At 39.7% G+C, this 18,235-nt stretch overlaps 1 protein-coding gene and 1 non-coding gene across 2 annotated transcripts in view; both read left to right on the top strand.

Moving 5' to 3' along the window:
- The first annotated feature begins 8,035 nt into the window (after positions 1–8,035).
- Positions 8,036–18,235, top strand: part of RAB23 (RAB23, member RAS oncogene family) — a 34,279-nt gene continuing 24,079 nt past the window's right edge. The window contains exons 1-2 of the mRNA XM_019457511.2: positions 8,036–8,323; positions 16,801–17,016. Coding sequence (XP_019313056.2) covers positions 16,862–17,016 — 155 coding nt within the window. The 5' untranslated portion in view covers positions 8,036–8,323; positions 16,801–16,861. The remainder of the gene's footprint in view (positions 8,324–16,800; positions 17,017–18,235) is intronic.
- On the top strand, positions 12,522–12,594 carry TRNAR-CCU (transfer RNA arginine (anticodon CCU)). Its single transcript has one exon. It is a non-coding gene; the product is annotated as a tRNA-Arg (tRNA).

Below are 18,235 nucleotides of genomic sequence, written 5' to 3'. Positions count from 1 at the left end.
TGCGGTTCACAAGTTCGAGTCCCACGTCAGGCTCTATGCTGACAGCTCAGAGCCTGGAGCCTGTTTCACGGATTCTGTCTCCCTCTTTCTCTGCCCCTCCCTGGCTTGTACTCTGTCTCTCTCTCTCAAAAATAAATAAAACATTTTTAAAAATTAAAAAAATAAAAAGCTTCTGCAGAGTAAAAGAGACAATCAACAAAATGAAAAGGCAACCTACAGAATGGGAGAAAATATTTGCAAACTATATATGTGATGCGGAGTTAATATCTAAACTATATAAAGAATTCATACAACTCAATAGAAAAAAGAAAGTCCAGGGACTTCTGACTGGCTCAGTTGGTAGAGCATGTAACTCTTGATCTTGAGGTTGTGAATTCAGGCCCTATGTTGGGTATAGAGATATCTTTTTAAAAAATCCAATAAAAAAATGGTAGAGGAACCAAATTGGTATTTTTCCAAAGAAGACATATAAATGGCCAACAGATACATGAAAAGATGTTCAATATCACTAATCATCAGGAAAATGCAAATTAAAACTACAAAACTCACACCTGTTAGAATGACTGTCATCAAACAACAACAACAACACCACCACCAACCAAGAAATAACGAGTGTTAGCAAGGATGTGGACTTGTGCACTATTGATGGGAAAATAAATTGGTGCAATCACTATGGAAAACAATAGGGAGGTTTCCCCCAAAACAGTCCCATATGATTTAACAGTCCCACTTCTGGGTATAAATCCAAAGGAAATGAAAACAGTATCTTGAAGAGATATATGTACTTTCATATTCATGGCAGTATTATTCACAAGAGCCAAGACATTGAAACAGCCTAAGTGTTTGTCAGTGGATGAATGGATAAAGACAATATAAACATACATATAGTGCAATAGTATTCAGCCATGAGAAAGAAGGAAATTTTGCCATTTTCAACAACAGGGGTGGACCATGAGGGCATTATGCTAAGCAAAATAAGTCATTTAGAGAAAGACAAATACTTTAAGATATCAGTTACACATGGAATCTGAAAAAGCCTGACACATAGAAACAGAGTAGAATGGTGGTTACCAGGGACAGGCATGTGAGGGAAATGAGAAATGTTGGTAAAGGGTACAAACTTTCAGTTATAAATGAATAAGTTTTGGAGCTCTAATGTGTTGCATGGTAATTATAGTTAATAATATTGTATTACTTATTTGAAAGTTGTTAAGAGAGTGTATCTTAAATGTTTTTACCACAGGGTGCATGGGTGGCTCAGTCGGTTGTGTCCGACTCTCGATTTCAGCTCAGGTTATGAACTCACGGTTTGTGAGTTTGAACCCTGAATCGGGCTCTTTGCTGATAGGGCAGAGCCTGCTTGAGATTTTGTCTCTCCTTCTCTCTATGCCCCTTCTCTGCTCTCTCTCTCTCTCTCAAAATAAATAAACTTAAAAAAAAGAAATTATATTAAAAAAATGTTCTTACCGCAAAATAGAAATGAAATGATAATCATGTGACATGATAGAATGTTAGCTGACTCTATGGTGGCAATCATTCTGCAATATGTTAGTATATCAAATCAACACATTGTACACCTAAATTTACACAATCTTATATGCTCATTATATCTCAGTAAAGCTAAAAAGTTTTTTCCAAATAAATAAATCTTAAATGTTTCTTTTTTTAAAATTATCTTTTAATGTTTATTTATTTTTGAGAGCGAGAGAGACAGAGCATGAGCAGGGGAATGGCAGAGAGAGAGAGAGACACACAGAATCTGAATCAGGCTCCAGGCTCCTAGCTGACAGCACAAAGCCTGACCTGAAGCGGGGCTCAAACCATGAACTGCGAGATCCTGACCTGAGTTGAAATCAAGAGATCCTGACCACGAAGTCAGACGCTTAACCAACTGAGCCACCCAGGTGCCCCTAAATCAAATAAATTTTAAGAAATGAAATGAAGAGGAGCAGAGAGTATAAAAGGATCTAGGGGCGTGTGGCCGCCTCAGTTGGAGGATCGCGCAACTGTTGATCTCAGGGTTGTGAGTTTGAGCCCCATGTTGTATAGGGAGATTACTTAAATAAAAATAAAACTTTAAAAAAAGGATCTAAAAGGTAATCCCAAGCCTCCCAATTGAGAAATAAAGAGTATTTCAGAGAGGACATCTCTCAGCACACTATTTCAACAAAATCAAATTTATGTAGGAGAAAGACCTGGGCAGTGAAGGAGAACAAATATACATTTTTTAATGTTTATTTATTTTCAGACAGAGAGAGAGAGAGAGCACATGAGAGCAGGGGAGGGGCAGAGAAAAGGGGACAGAATCCCAAAAGGCTCCATCCTGTCAGCACAGAGCCTGACACAGGGCTCAGTTGCATGAACTGTGAGATCATGACCTGAAATCAAGAGTAAGAGGCTTAGGGGTGCCTGTGTGGCTCAGTTGGTTAAGCATCTGACTTTGGCTCAGGTCATGATCTCACAGTTTTTGAGTTCAAGCCCCACATTTGGCTTGCTGCTCTCAGTGCAGAGCCTGCCTTGGATCCTCTGCCCCCTCTCTCTCTGTCCCCCCCCCCCCCCACTCAAGCTCTCTCAAAAATGAATACACATTAAGAAAAAGAGAGAGAGAAAAGAAAAGAGACGCTTAGCCAACTGAGTCACCCAGGCACTTCAACAAAGATTATTTTTTATGTTCTAACAATTGATGAGCACCCTAAATCCAGAAGTGTATGTGATGGTACAGACTAGGTAGCCCATTGAGACAAGAACGATCAATGACAAACCAAAAAAGGAAATCTAGAAAGAACTGACTATTCCCTGACTCACACTGGCTAGGGATTATAATTAGTAGCATAGTGATCACTATCAGCAAGTTCATGTGATTTATAATAAGAAGTATATGCTTAGTCTTTGTCCCTCTTCCAGGCATAGGGCTCCTAAAACCCTTGGAATTTCCTAGGGTTGAGAGCAACAGAGGCCTCTTGTTATGTTAATAAGGTGAATTTTGCACACCACCTAAGGATAGGGGGATGGTTGCCAGGAGAACTAACCTTGTGATTAGAGAGTTGCCTCCCACCATCACCTCTGCAAGGGGAGGGGGCCTGGAGGTTGACTCAATCGCCAATGGCTAATGGTTTAATCAATCATGCTCACGTAATGAAGCCTCCATAAAAACCCATGAGGGCTGGGCCAGAGAGCTTTTGGGTAGATGAACAGCGGAGATGTGGGGAGACTGGACATCTGCAGAGGGCATGAAGCTGCATGTTCTTTCCCCATTCTTCTCCCTATGCATCTCCACCATCTGGCTATTGCTGAGTTATATTCTTTTATAATGCACTGGTAATCTAGAAAGTAAAACGTTTCTCTTGAGTTCTCTGAGCTGCTTTAGCAAATTAATCAAACCCACGGAAGAGATCATTGGAACCTCCCATCTATAAAGAATTGGTCAGAAACACAGGTGATAACCTGGGCTTGTGACTGGTATCTGAAGTGTGTGTTGGGGGGGGAGGGGGTGGTGGTGGAGAATGAACACAGTCTTGTAGGACTGAACCCTTAACCTGGGGAACCTGATGCTATCTCCAGACGGAAAATGTCAAAATTGAGTTGAATTGTAGGACACCCAGCTAGTGTCCTGGGGGTTGGGGGGGGGGGTGGGGGGGGGTGGCTCCCACACATTGGAATTAGGTGCCAGAATCTCAGATGGTCATTCAAGAAACCTGTGAGTCATTCCTGATGTTACCTCTTTCCTGTTCCATAGCCAAGTCCTAGGCTTGGCCTAAGCCAAGACAGAGAAAGACAAAAATCATATGACTTCACTCATATGAGGACTTTAAGAGACAAAACAGATGAACATAGGAAAGGGAAACAAAAATAATATAGGCGGGAGGGGAACAAAACAGAAGAGACTCATAAATATGGAGAAAAAACTGAGGGTTACTGGAGGGGTTATGGGAGGGGGAATGGGCTAAAGGGGTAAGGGGCACTAAGGAATCTACTCCTGAAATCATTGTTGCACTATATGCTAACTAATTTGGATGTAAATTTTAAAAAATAAAAAATAAAATTAAAAAAAAAGAGTAAGTCATTTTTCTTTAATGTGTTTCTTTTCACCCATATACAATTCATGATCCCTGAAAACTATTTGGCACGTTAGTGTCAGACATAGTAAAACAACTAGCAAAGGACTTTTTGCTGGGTCAGTGAAGGTACTAGATTTGAAGAATCACTAAATTACTTAAAAATATAACTTTTCAGAGGCACCTGGATGGCTCAGTTAGTAGAACATGCCGCTCTTGATCTTGGTATTGTGAGTTCAAACCCCACATTGGTCATGGCAATCACTTAAAAATTAAAACAAAACAAAACAACAAAAAAAAAACCTTTTCATAATGTTTTCCCTAGGAGCGCCTGGGTGGCTTAGTTGGGTTGAGACTCTTGATTTTGGCTCAGGTCATGATCCCAAGGGCATGGGATCCAGCCCTGAGATAGACTCTCCACTGAGTTTGGAGCCTGCTTGGGATTCTCTCTCTCTCTCTCTCTCTCTCTCTCTCTCTCTCTCTCTCTCTCTCCCCCTTTGCCCCATTCCCCTCTTGAGTGCTGTCTCTCTCAAAACAAGAATATTTTCCCTAAATAATTTTGCACAACTCATTTCTAGATACAGCAGGTGAAATTTCTTTCAGAGGCCTTCAGACTAATTCTATTGCCATTTTTGCTACAGCACAACTGCAGGATTTAAAAGGCCAGATCTGGGGTGCCTGGGTGGCTCAATCTGTTAAGCGTCAGACTTCAGCTCAGGTCATGATCTTGCAGGTCTAGGGTTCAAGACCTGCAACGGGCTCTGTGCTGACAGCTCAGGGCCTAGATCCTGCTTTGGATTCTGTGTCTCCGTCTCTTTCTGCCCCTCCCCCACTGGCATGCACATGCGCACACTCTTTCTCTCTCTCTCAAAAATAAATAAATTTTTAAAAAATAAATAAAAGGCCAGGTTTCCACTTCTTGGGTACAGTCTTGAATCAAATAAAAGGTAGACATAATTGCATTAGAGTGTGCAAAAATCCCATGGAAATGGAAAAGGGCCTTCAAGAAGTTTTTCTCAAATTTGAATCCTCAGATTTATTTTTTGATACTCAGTAGAATTTTCTTTTTTTTTTTTCCCATTTAAAAAATTGTGGTGGGGTGCCTGGGTGGCTCAGTCAGTTAAGCATCTGACTTCGGCTCAGGTCATGATCTCACAGTTCCTGAGTTTGAGCCCTGTATCAGGTCTGTGCTGACAGCTCAGAGCCTGGAGCTTGCTTTGGATTTTGTGTCTCCCTCTCTGTGCCCCTCCCTCCTCCCTGTCTCTCTCTCTCTCTCTCTCTTTCTCTCTCAAGAATAAATAAACATTTAAAAAATTAAAAAATTGTGGTAAAATATACTTAACACAAAATTTACCATTTTGACCATTTAAAAAAATTTTTTTAATGTTTATTTTTGAGAGAAAGAGACAGAGTGGGAGTGGGGGAGGGGCAGAGAGAGGAGGAGACACAGAATCTGAAGCAGGCTCCAGGCTCTGAGCTGTCAGCACAGAACCCGATGCAGAGCTTGAACTCATGAACCATGAGATCATGACCTGAGTCAAAGTCTGATGCTTGACTGACAGCCATGCAGGTGCCCCACCATTCTGACCATTTTCAAGGGTAGCGTTCAGGGGCATTAAGCACATTCATGTTGTCCAATCATTAATTACCACCATCCATCTCCAGAACATTTTTCACCTTGCAAAATGGAAACTGTACCCATTAAATACTAACTCCCTATTCTCCCCTCCACTCTCCCTCTGTCAACCATGATTCTACTTTGTTTGACTACTTTAGATACCTTCTATAAGTGGAATCATACAGTATTTGTCCTATTGTGATTGGCTTTTATTCAGCACGATGTCTTCAAGGTTCATCCATGGTATACCATGTATCAGAATTTCCTTCCTTTTTAAGGCTGAGTGATATAATAAATGTCATATTTATATGACACTTTGTTTATCAATTCATCTGTTGATACACATTTGGGCTGCTACCATTTTTTGGCTACTGTAAATAATGTTGATATGGACATGGTTGTACAAATATTGGTTTGATTCCTTGCTTTCAATTCTTTTGAGTATATACCCAGAAGTGGAATTCTATTTTTATTTTTGTGAGGGACTGCCATATTGTTTTCCATAATGGCTGTACCATTTTACATTTCTGCTGGCAGTGCACAGAGGTTGCAATTTCTCACCAACCTTGCCAACACTTCTTATTTTCTGTTTTGTTTTGTTTTATAATAGCCATTTATCTTTAATTTTTTTTAATTAATTTTTTTTTTAAAGAGAGAGCGGGGGAGAGGGGCAAAGGGAGAGAGGGAGAGAATCTTAAGCAGGTTCTGTGCTCAGCACAGAGCCCAACTTTGGGCTTGATTCTAGGACCCCGGGATCATGACCTGAGTTGAAATCAAGAGTCAGACCCTCAATGGACTGAACCAGCTGGGCACCCCTATAACAGTCATTCTAATGGGTGTGAAGTAATATCTCATTGTGGTTTTGATTTGCGTTTTACTAATGATAAGTGATATTGAGTCTCTTTTCATATACTTATTAATCATTTGTACACCTTCTTTGAAGACATGTCTATTTAAGTCCTTTCCCCATTTCTTAATGAAGCTTTTCCTTTTCTTTTAAAGGGGGTGAGGGTGAGTACATTACTCAAGTTTAAGAGACTACTAACCAAATCCTAGAGATAAATCCATTGGCTACTTGGCATTAAATTTCCTATAAATAACCACTGTGTTTACAAAACAATATTGCAATTATAGGTAAAACATTTGAAATTAAAAATTTTTAATTTTAAAAACTGCTTGTGAAATATAATTCACATACAGAAAACTGTGCATAGGAGTACAGTTTAGTGAATTTTTACAAATGAACACATATGTGTAACTAGTGCCAAGATCAACAGAGAGAGCCTTGCTAACACCTTGGAAATCCCTCACCCAGTCACTATCCCTTTCCTGCAACGGTAACCATTATCCTAAATTTTATAGGTTTTTTTTTTTTTCCTGTTTTTGTGCTGAAAAAGTCTTACCCATTAAGTACTTTTTGTGCCTTACTTTTTGTTCAAATTTACATTTCTGCAGTTAAGCCATTTCATGTCGGTAGTTGTGGGTTATTCTTATTGTTGCACAGTATTCCATTGCATGAACACTGTGTGAATTACGTAATTTATTCTATCGTTTATGGTCTTTGGGGTTATTTCCATTTGGGTTCACAAATGCAGTTGTGAACATTCTTTTGCCGTGTTGGTGCAAGGTAAGTACTCATTTCTCTTGGCTGGATTAGTAGAGGTGGAACTGGTGGGTCATAGGGTATGCTTCTTTAGGAAACAGCGCCCAACTGTTATTTAAAGGAGTTGTTCTAGTTTACTTTCCAGAAGCAGGGTAGATGCATTCAGTTACTCTACATCCTTGGAGTATATTGCCAACAGTTGGTATTTTCCTTTATTCCCTCTATTCTATTGTACTTTGAAATATAAAAACAACTGAAGCAGTTTAGATTGCTTTCAGGGGGAACTTTTAATTGTTGGTTTGGTTCTCTCAACTGTTAACCATCTCAGACTTCTTTCTCCAGCCGCAACGGGTGGACTGTGAGTGCGTTTTCAGTTTTGCTCAACATTTTTTTGCTCACTCTACCACTTGGATGTCATCCGGTGGAGAAAAAAAGGTGTGTGTCCAAGGCAGGGCAAGTCCTCTGAGTACTCTGGAAGTCTGATCACTTAGTAGGCGAAACCTATGCGGACCTTCCTCGGTCAGTGCTATACTAGGGTCCACGATCTAGGAGCTCCCGCCCGCCGCTGCGGTCCTCACTGCACACCGGGTTCCCGCAGACGCACCGGGAACGCAGAAGAGCCGCCGGGAACGCGGGAGAGCCGCCCTCCCCGAGAACCAGCCAGAACGCGGGTGGAGCAGGGCGGGGGGACCGGGTCCGCGCGGAGCATGCGCAGAACCAGCCCAGCGCATGCTCCGCAGAGCGGCGCGTCCACAGATGAGGGGAGTCGAGTCTCCCGCGCCCCACCATCCTTGCCGGAGTTGCTGCTGAGTCGCTCGTGCTGAGCCGCTCGTTCTGAGCCCTGGCTGGCAATAAAGTTCGTTAAAAAAATCATAGTCATTTTTAAGAGAGTGAAAGAGGGCGCGAGCCAGCCGGGCGGCCCCGCCGGGGGGAGCTGGCGCGCTGGGAGGAGGAGGAGGAGGAGGAGGTGGCGGCGGCGGCAGCGGTTGCGCCGCGACCAGGAGGAGCCGGTCGCGCCGGGCGGCGGGTCCGTGGCCAGCGGGGACGGTGAGTAGCAGCCTGCACTCCGGGCAGCCGCGCGGCTCTCACTCGCCCTCTCCAGCGGTTCAGGACTCCCCCGGCTCTGCTGAGGAAGGACCCGCTTCTCCCCGGGGTCCCGGGATGTGCCGTACTCCGGGGACTGGAGAGGGGTGTCGGGGACAGGGGCCTCCAGGCCCGGGCTCCCATCCCCCGGCCCCTGAGCGCCCTCTCCCCCGCCTCGGAGCGCCGTGCCCAAGTTCCAGCTGGAGGAGGTGGGCGGCAGCGCCTGCCCGGCACCCGTTCTCCCTGCCCCGCGGCCGGGGCTCCCAGGGTGTGGGTCCCTGGAATTGCCCCTAGGGCGGGAAGGAGCGAGACGGCGCGGGGGAGAGGCGCTGGCCTCCAGCCTGGCTGAGCACCCAGCTTCTCGTCTTTCCCCAGCCCCCAGGTGGGGAAGGGGCGACCCCGGCAGGGAGACACAGCGGCAGGGGGCGTTAAGTGCCGAGTGAGGTGTGATGGGGAGGAGGGTCCCAGGCTCTACCCCGGCTTTTAGGCCCCCCTCCTCCTTGCGGAGGGGCCCCGTCCTTACCCGCGGCCCCACCCTTCCCTAGTTTCTCACTCAGTGACTGCTAGAATATGAATGAGCCAGACTGCACTATTTCATTGACACTGGCTGCCACAGAATTTCTTAACTCGGAGAACCGAGGAGCCTTGAGCAGCTCCCAGACGTAAGAACCTGAGGGTGTGTGTGTGAGAGTATTAACTTCACTATCAGTAGTGTCAGCCGAGTCTGAAAAGGGCCGGGTACTTCTTTAGGTTTTATATAACTCCTAACGTCTTCCGGGTAATTTCACTGAACCTAACAAGTTTTTTCAGTGTTGTTATAAACATAATCGTACTGTACTTAAGTACAGGCTGAGATGAAAAAGACAACCCTTTTAATCAGTAACTTAGCTCATATTTTTCTTTTCTAGTTTATTAGATTGCATTGGTTGGGTAAGTCTTTAAAATTAAATTGGGGGAAAAGAGTATTTATGTAAAGCATTACTGTAAGCTTTTTAATTATCATACTCAGGTTTATGCTTATTTTCTAAGAACTTAATTGTTTTGATATAGTGCCTTAAGTCGAGACAGTAGTAGTAGCTGATAATCACAAGAGTCAGACTGCCTGCGTTAAAATCTGATTGCACTTTCCTTCTTTAAATTAAAAAAAAACTTATTACTTATTTTGAGAGAGAGAGAGAGAGAATGAGCTGGGGAGAGGCAAAGAGAGAGAGGGAGAGATAATCCCAAGCAGGCTCCATGATGTCAGCTCAGAGCCTGATGCAGGGGCTGGATTCCACCAACCCTGAGATCATGACCTGAGCCAAACCAAGGTTGGAGGCTTAACTGACTGAGCCACCCAGGTGTCCCTTTAAATTTTGTTTTTAAAATTATATGATAAAGGGCACCTGGGTGACTCAGTTGCCTGAGCCTCTGACTCTTCGTTTCCACTCAGGTCATGATCTTAAGGTCATGGGATCCAGCACGGCATTGGGCTCTGTGCTGTGCTTGGAGCCTGCTTGGGGTTCTCTCCTCTCCCTCCCCGACCTGTGTGTTCGTGCTCACTCGCACGCTCTCTCTTTCTGTCTCTCTCACAATAAATAAATAAACAAACATAAAATAAAATTAAATGGTAAAAGTGACTTTTTAGGGGATTTGTGGTTCTATGAATTTTAGATTAATGCAAACACCACTACAATCCGAATTATAAAACAGTTCTTACCACCACCCCACCCCTGCCAAACTCATGCTGTCCTTTTATATCTTTTCCCTTACCCCTAACCCCTGGCAATCACCAGTCCTTTCCAGATGTCATATAAGTGGAATCATACAATATGTAACCTTTAATGCTGACTTATTTTCACTCAGCTAAATGTCTTTGAGATTCCTCCAAATTGTTGTATGTATCAATAATTTTCTTTTTTTATTGCTAAGTAGTGTTCCATTAGGTAGATGTACCACAGTTGTTTATACATCCACCCACTGAAGGACATTTGGAGTGTTTCCAGTTTTTTGTGATTATACATGGAGCTGCTTATAAACATTCATGTACAGGTTTTTGTGTGAATATAAGTTTTCATTTTAGGGTATTGCTAAGAGTGGGTTGCAGGGTCATATAAAATATGTTTAACTTTATAAGAAACTGTCATGCTGATTTCCAGAGTGGTTGTATCATTTTGCATTCTTACCAGCCATGTGTGAGAGTACCAGTTGTTCTACATCCTCCTAAGCACTTGGTATTGTCAGTAATTTTAAATGTAAATGTAAAATGTAAAAGTAAATTTAAATTTTAAATTTAAATTAGCCATGCTAATAGACGTGTGGTATCACATGATTTTGATGTGTCTTTAATGGTTAATGATGTTGAATATCTTTTTATGTGCTTATTTGGCATGTATAATCTTTGATGAGTATCTGGCCAAGGGTATTGCCCATTTTTCAAATGGGTTGTTTGCTTTCTTATGTTGAGCTTTGAGGGTTCTTGTTATGTTCTGGAAACAAGTTATTTGGTAGATATGTGCTTTGCAAATACTTTCTTGTAGTTTGTAGCATGTCTTTTTGTTCTTTTGACAGCATCGTTTCCAGAGCAAATGTTTTTCGTTTTTATGAAGTCTAATTTATCAATTTTTCCTTTTAAGAACTCTGCCTAACCCCAGGTCAAGATTTACACCTTCTGAAATGTTTCTTCCAAAAAATATGGTTTTATTTTTGTTTATTTTATTTTATTTCAGATTTTATTTTTAAGCTCTACACCCAACATGGGCCTCAAAATCACAACACCAAGGTCAAGAGTCACAGGTTCTACCAAACTGAGCCAGACAGGCACCCTTATAGTTTTATTTTATTTTTTAAAACGTTTTATTTATTTTTGAGAGAGAGAGAGTGAGAGTGCAGGGGAGTAGTAGGGAGAGAGGGTGACAGAGGATCTGAAGCAGGCTTGGCTCTGCACTGACAGCAGCTAGCCTGATTCAGGGCTGGAATTCACAAACTGTGAGATCATGACCTAAGCTGAAATCAAGAGTCTGATGCTCAACTGACTAAGTCACGCAGGTGCCCCTATATTTTTGTTTTTATTTTATTTTTTAAAAATGTTATTTTTGAGAGAGATAAGGAGAGCTAGCATGAGTGGGGGAAGGGCAGAGAGAAAGGGAGACAGAGGATCTGAAGCAGGCTCTGAGCTGACAGCAGAGAGCCTGATGTGGGGCTTGAACTCATAAACCAGGAGATCATGACCTGAGCTGAAGTTGGATGCTTAATCTACTGAGCCACCCACGAGTCTCTTTTTTAAAAAAATTATTATTATTATTTTAATGTTTATTTATTATTTTTGAGAGAGCACCTATAGTTTTACATCTTTGATCCATTTTGAGGTTTAGGTAGATGTTTGTTTGCTTTTTTACATATGAATGTCCAATCGTTCCATCACCATTTGCTGAAGACATTGTCTTTTTTCCATTGAATTGTTTTTGCACCTTTGTCGAAAATCAATTGACTGAATTTGTGTGGGTCTATTTTTGGGCTCTCTGTTCCATTGATTTATGTATCTTTGTCTTTGCCAGTATCATGCTGTCTTAATTAGTATAGCTCTTTGGTGTCTTAAAATTGGCTAGTATGATTTCCTCCAATTTTATTCTTTTTCAAAATTGTGTTACCTATTCTAGTTTATTTGCCTTTCCATATAATGTTTAGCATCAGCTTGTCTTGGAATACCTGGGTAGCTCAGTCTGTTAAGGGACCAACTCTTGCTCTCAGTTTGGGTCATGATTTCATGCTTTGTGAGTTTGAGCCTTGAATCAGGCTCTGCACCGTCAGTGTGGAACTTGCTTAGGATTCTCTCTCTCCCTCTTTCTCTGCCTCCCCTGCTTGTACTTTCTCTCTCAAAATAAAAAAAATAAAAATAAATGTAGAATCAGCTTGTCTCAAATACAGAAAAAAAATCCTGCTGGTACTTTGGAATTGCATTAAACCATAGGTCAATTTGGGGAGAAGTGCTATTTTTACTTTGTTGAATCTTCCACTCTGTGAATATGGCATATCTTCTCATTTATTTAGGTGTTTATTTCATTAGTGTTTTATAGTTTTCAGCATATAGATCCTGTACGTGTTTTGTTAGATTTATACCAAAGTATTTAATTTTTTTTTGGAACTCTTGTAAATGTCACGTAAAAATTTTTGGTTTCAGGGTGCCTGGCTGGCTCAGTTGGAAGAGCATGTGACTCCTAATCTCAGGGTAGTGAGTTCAAGCCCCATGTTGGGTATAGAGATTACTTAAATAAATAAAACTTAAAAAAATATTGTTTCTTGCTTTCAAATTGTACATTGTTAGGGTATAGAAATACAATTCAGTGTTGTTTGTTGTTTTTGTATCTTGTACCTTTGCTAACCTGATTTATTAGTTCCAGGATTTTTTTTTTAATTCCTTTAAGTTTCTATAAAGACAGTCATGTAATTTGTGAGTAGGGTCACTTTTATTCATTTTTTCCCTAATCTCTGTTTTATTTGTTTTTTTGTCACCTGTTTCTCTGGCTAGAACTTTGTGTATAATGTAGAACTTTGAGTGGTGAGAGTAGAGATCCTTTCCCTGTTCTTAGTCTAAGGGTTAAAACAGTCACACTTTCAGGTGTGTGGCTCAGTCAGTAGAGCTTGTGACTCTTGATTGCAGAGTCATGAGTTTGAGCCCCATGTTGCGGGTAGAGTTTACTTAAAATAAAAAAACAACAGGTTTTTAGAGTTAAGTATATAATATTAGCTGGATAGTTTTTTTTTTTTCAATATATGAAATTTATTGTCAAATTGGTTTCCATACAACACCCAGTGCTCATCCCAAAAGGTGCCCTCCTCAATACCCATCACCCACCCTGCCCTCCCTCCCACCCTCCCCTCCCTCCCACCCCCCATCAACCCTCAGTTTGTTCTCAGTCTTTAAGAGTCTTATGCTTTGGCTCTCTCCCACTCTAACCTCTTTTTTTTTTCCTTCCCCTCCCCCATGGGTTTCTGTTAAGTTTCTCAGGATCCACATAAGAGTGAAAACATATGGTATCTGTCTTTCTCTGTATGGCTTATTTCACTTAGCATCACACTCTCCAGTTCCATCCACGTTGCTACAAAGGGCCATATTTCATTCTTTCTTATTGCCACATAGTACTCCATTGTGTATATACACCACAATTTCTTTATCCATTCATCAGTTAATGGACATGTAGGCTCTTTCCATAATTTGGCTATTGTTGAGAGTGCTGCTATAAACATTGGGGTACAAGTGCCCCTGTGCATTAGTACTGCTGTATCCCTTGGGTAAATTCCTAGCAGTGCTGCTGGGTCATAGGGTAGGTCTATTTTTAATTTTTTAGGAACCTCCACACTGTTTTCCAGAGCGGCTGCATAGCTGGATAGTTTTTTAATAGACACCATTAATCAGGTTGAAGGAGTCCTCTTGTGTTTCTAGTTTGCTGACTGTTTTTCTGACAAATGGATGTTGAGTTTTGTTATATATTTCCTGTGATATATGTATCAGTTGATATGGTGATGAGGTTTTTCTTTGCTTTGTTAATATGGTTGATTACACTGATTGGTTTTAGGTATTGAACCACCCTTGCATTCCCAGAACAAAGCCCACTTGGTCCTGGTGATTCTTTTTATATATTCCTGGATTTGACTTGCTAATATTTTGTTGAGGACTTTGGTGTGTCTGTGTTCATGAGGGGATATTTGTCCAGTTTTCTTTTTTGTACTGTCTGTGTGGTGTTGGTGTCAAGGTAATGCTGGCTTTATAAAATAAGTTGGGAAGTGTTCCCCTCTTTTCAGTATTCTGGAAGAGATTGTGTATCGTTGGTGTCAATTCTTGAAAAGCTTGATAGAATTCTCCCATGAAATCACCTGAGCCTGGAGATTTTTCTTTGAGGTTTTAAGTTACAAATTCAATTTCCTTTATAGTTATAGGGCTATTCAAATTATCTATTTCATATTGAGTGAGTTGTGGTAGTTAATCCTGTTTAAGGAATTGGTCCATTTCATCTATGTTGTCAAATTTATGTGTGTAGAGTTGTCTGTTGTATTATCCTTTGGAGTCCACAGAGTCCATAGTGACATTCTTGATTTTATTCCTAATATTGGTAAATTGTGTATTCTCTTTTTTTTTTTCTGTCAGTTATACTGATCTTTAAAGAAACAGTTTTTTGTTTAATTTTCCCTGTTTTTCTGTTTCCAATTTCATTGATTTCTGTTCTTTATTTTTTCCATCATTTTGCTTTGGGTTTATTTTGCTCTTTTTCTAGTTTCTTGAGGTGGGAGTTTAAATGATTGAGACTTTTCTTCTTTTCTAAGGTAAGCATTTAGTGCTATAAATTTTCTCTTTCAGCACTACATTAGCTATGTCTCACAGATTTTCACATGTTGTATTTTCCTTTTCATTCAATTATTTAAAAATTTAAAAATTGTTTAAAAATTTAAAAATTAAAAAAAAATTTTTTCTTGTGCACCTGGGTGGCTCAAGTCGGTTGAGCATCCAGACTCTTGATTTCGACTCAGGTCATGATCCCAGGGTCATGGGATCGAGCCCCATGTCAGGCTCCACACTGAACATGGAACCTGCTTAAGATATTCTCTCTCCCTCCCTCCCTGCCCCTCTTCCCACTCATGCTCGCTCTCTCTCTCTTAAAAAAAAAATTATCTTCAGCTTCAGTCTTTGGCTCACACATTGTTTTTAGTTTGCAAATGTTTGGAGATTTTCCTGTTATCTTTCTGTTTTCTGTTAATTATTTCTAGTTCGACTGCATTGTGGTCTGATTATTTTAAGTTTGTTGAGGTTTGTTTTTTTTTTTAAATCACCTGGAATTTGTTTTATCTTGGTATATATTTAGTAGATAGATTTAATAGATACTTAAAAAGAAGTATACTCTGTTGTGTGGACAGTTCTATAAATGTCAGTTAGATTCTGATTGTTTTATTGTTATTAGACTTTAATTTTGTTTTAAGTATATCTCTTTGTAACTTCAGTAGTTGCTCTGGATATTACACTATATATATATATACACACACACACACACACTATGTATGTACATATGTGTATGTATAAATATATGTACACACACATATATGTGTATATGTATACATACATATATATGTATACATGTAATATACACATATATATGCACTTATATATACACACACATATATATACACTTATATATATAATTTATCACAGTCTTTTGGAGTCAACATTTTACCAGTTCAAGTGAAGCATAGAAACTTTACCTTCCTTTACATTCCTTTATCTTCTCCCATTTATAATTAGCTATCATAAATATTTTCTCTATACATACTGAAAACCACACAATTGTGTTTGAGTCCAACATAATTTAGAACATTCAAGAGAAGTCTTGTATTTACCTGTATTTTTGCTCCTACCATAGTCTTCTTTTCATTCTTATACTTTTTTTTTTTTCATCATTTAATTATGTTTGAGGTGGAGACCTAGAACCTATACTTGAACAAATCCTCCTAGATGATTCTTATGATTGTGCAAATTTGTGAAGCGGTAGGGACAATTACTGAGACTCCGTGGTGGGGGATGGGGGAAATGTTCTTCATGTTTCAGACTTGTTTTATGTAATGGTTGTATAGATGGATTTTCAGTTAAGGTAGTTGGAATATAATATTGTATAATAGGAATTTAGTAATTTTAAGAAATAGAAGAAATTGACTTTCTGTTCTTTTCAATCTAAAATGCAGACAGTACACATTGTATTACTTTCATTATATGAGTAACTGTAACTAGTCTGAAACTAAAGAAAGAATGTGTGGTATAAGATTATTTATAAAGCATTCATTATAACCTGAACAGTGAAGCACTGTAAGAGTTCAGTGCTGACACACAGTTGTATATTATACAAAATCTTTCTTAGGGGTGCTTTTCTAGGGATAGTAATTATTACTTGTGAGGTTGAAAAAGCAGTTTTCTTAGATATTTTATTTGTTACCCATATGGTGGTGACTATGGAGGATTTATTATGTTGTATGAAACTACCATTTTTTGAGTGCTCGATTTTCATTATGCTTAGTGCTTTATATGTGCCATTGATCAACAATCTTGTGAGATAAATATCCTTAGTAAACTGAAGTTTAAAGAGGTCAAGCAGTAACTTCACTAAGAGCAACTTTAAATCAGACCTCAACTCTAACACTGACCATCTTAATCTTAGTCTCCGTGAAAGGTAGAACTATGTAATCTAGGCCTTTATTAATACCTAGATATCATACATTTTGCTACTGATCAGGATTCAGAAATGAATGATATTATTGTTCCTCCTTTCAAATAATTTACATGATCTAAACAGGATGGTAAGAGGGCCTCCATCATGGAAACAAATTCTTGCAGTGCAATATAATTATTTCTCCATAAAACAATTATAGCTTATTTTGTACAATTTTTATGTTATGAAAAATAATTTCATTTTAAACCACAGATTTGAGAAGATCTGATCACCTGGAATTAAAGTTGGTTCAGAAACCTTTTCAACTGCAAAAATGTTGGAGGAAGATATGGAAGTGGCTATCAAGATGGTGGTTGTAGGGAATGGAGCAGTTGGAAAGTCAAGTATGATTCAGCGATATTGCAAAGGCATTTTTACAAAAGACTACAAGAAAACCATTGGAGTTGATTTTTTGGAGCGACAAATCCAGTATGTACTTGGCCATTTTATCCCCTGAGTTTTGATTTATGAAGTTTTGATTTGTGAACTATATCTAGGACTTTCACTGGAATAATACTAATTATAGTATAGTCCAAGGTTAGGAGTCTAGTGACTGTGGCTAATGAGACATTCTGTGGTGGTTTTCAAATACTTATTACTGTGTGTATCTTTTTTTTTTCTTTTTAATGTTTCAAGCTTTTATTTAGATTCCAGTTAGTTAACATATTCCTGTGTATATCTTTATTCTTCTGCCTTTTTTCACCTTTCATCTGTTTTCCCTTCCTCATTTCCCCCCTTTTTTCATACTCCCCTCCCCACTTTCTGTCTTGTATCTGATGTTATATTTATTGGTGGCACCTTGCGTACTTCTTAAAGTCAAACTGATGCTTGACTGTAATGAGATTTCTGTCCCTTATAGGCACAACTTGGAGATTTTGCAGGTTCTGTTCCAGACTACCACAATAAAGCAAGTCAAATGAATTTTTTGGTTGCACAGTGCATATAAAAGTTATGTTTACATTTTACTGTAGTCTATTAAGTATGCAACAGCATTATGTCTAAAAAAATGTACATACCTTAATTTAAAAATACTGTATTGCTCAGGCACCTGGGTGGCTCAGTCGGTTGGGCATCCGACTTCGGCTCAGGTCATGATCTCGCGGTGAGTTCAAGTCCCACGTCGGGCTCTGTGCTGACAGGTCAGAGCCTGGAGCCTGCTTCTGATTCTGTGTCTCCCACTCTCTCTGCCCCTCCCCCACTCCTGCTCTCTCTCTCTCACTCTCAAAAATGAATAAATGTTAAAAAAATTAAATATTAAAAATTTAAAAAATACTGTATTGCTAAAAAATGCTAACCATCCTCTGATCTTTCACTGAGTCTTAATCTTTTTGCTGGTGAAGGTCTTGTCTTGATGTTGATGGCTGCTGACTGATCAGGGTGGTGGTTGAATGTTGGGGTGGCTGTGGTAGTTTCTTAATATAAGACAACAGTGAAGTTTGCTTCACTGATTTACTCTGCCTTTCAGGAATGATTTCCCTGTAGCATGTGATGCTGTTTGATGGCATTTTACCCACAGTAGAACTTCATTCAAAATTGGAGTCAATTCTCAAACCCTGTTGAATCACTATATTGTACACCTGAAACTGATATAACGCTGTATGTTATACTATAGTGGAATTAAAATTAAAAACTTTAAAAAAATTCTCTC

This window comes from Panthera pardus, unplaced genomic scaffold (genome assembly GCF_024362965.1).
Source record: "Panthera pardus isolate Hobbes unplaced genomic scaffold, ASM2436296v1 HiC_scaffold_17, whole genome shotgun sequence".
In the NCBI taxonomy this organism is placed as follows: Eukaryota; Metazoa; Chordata; class Mammalia; order Carnivora; family Felidae; genus Panthera; species Panthera pardus.
This window is presented reverse-complemented; position numbering and strand designations above follow the sequence as displayed.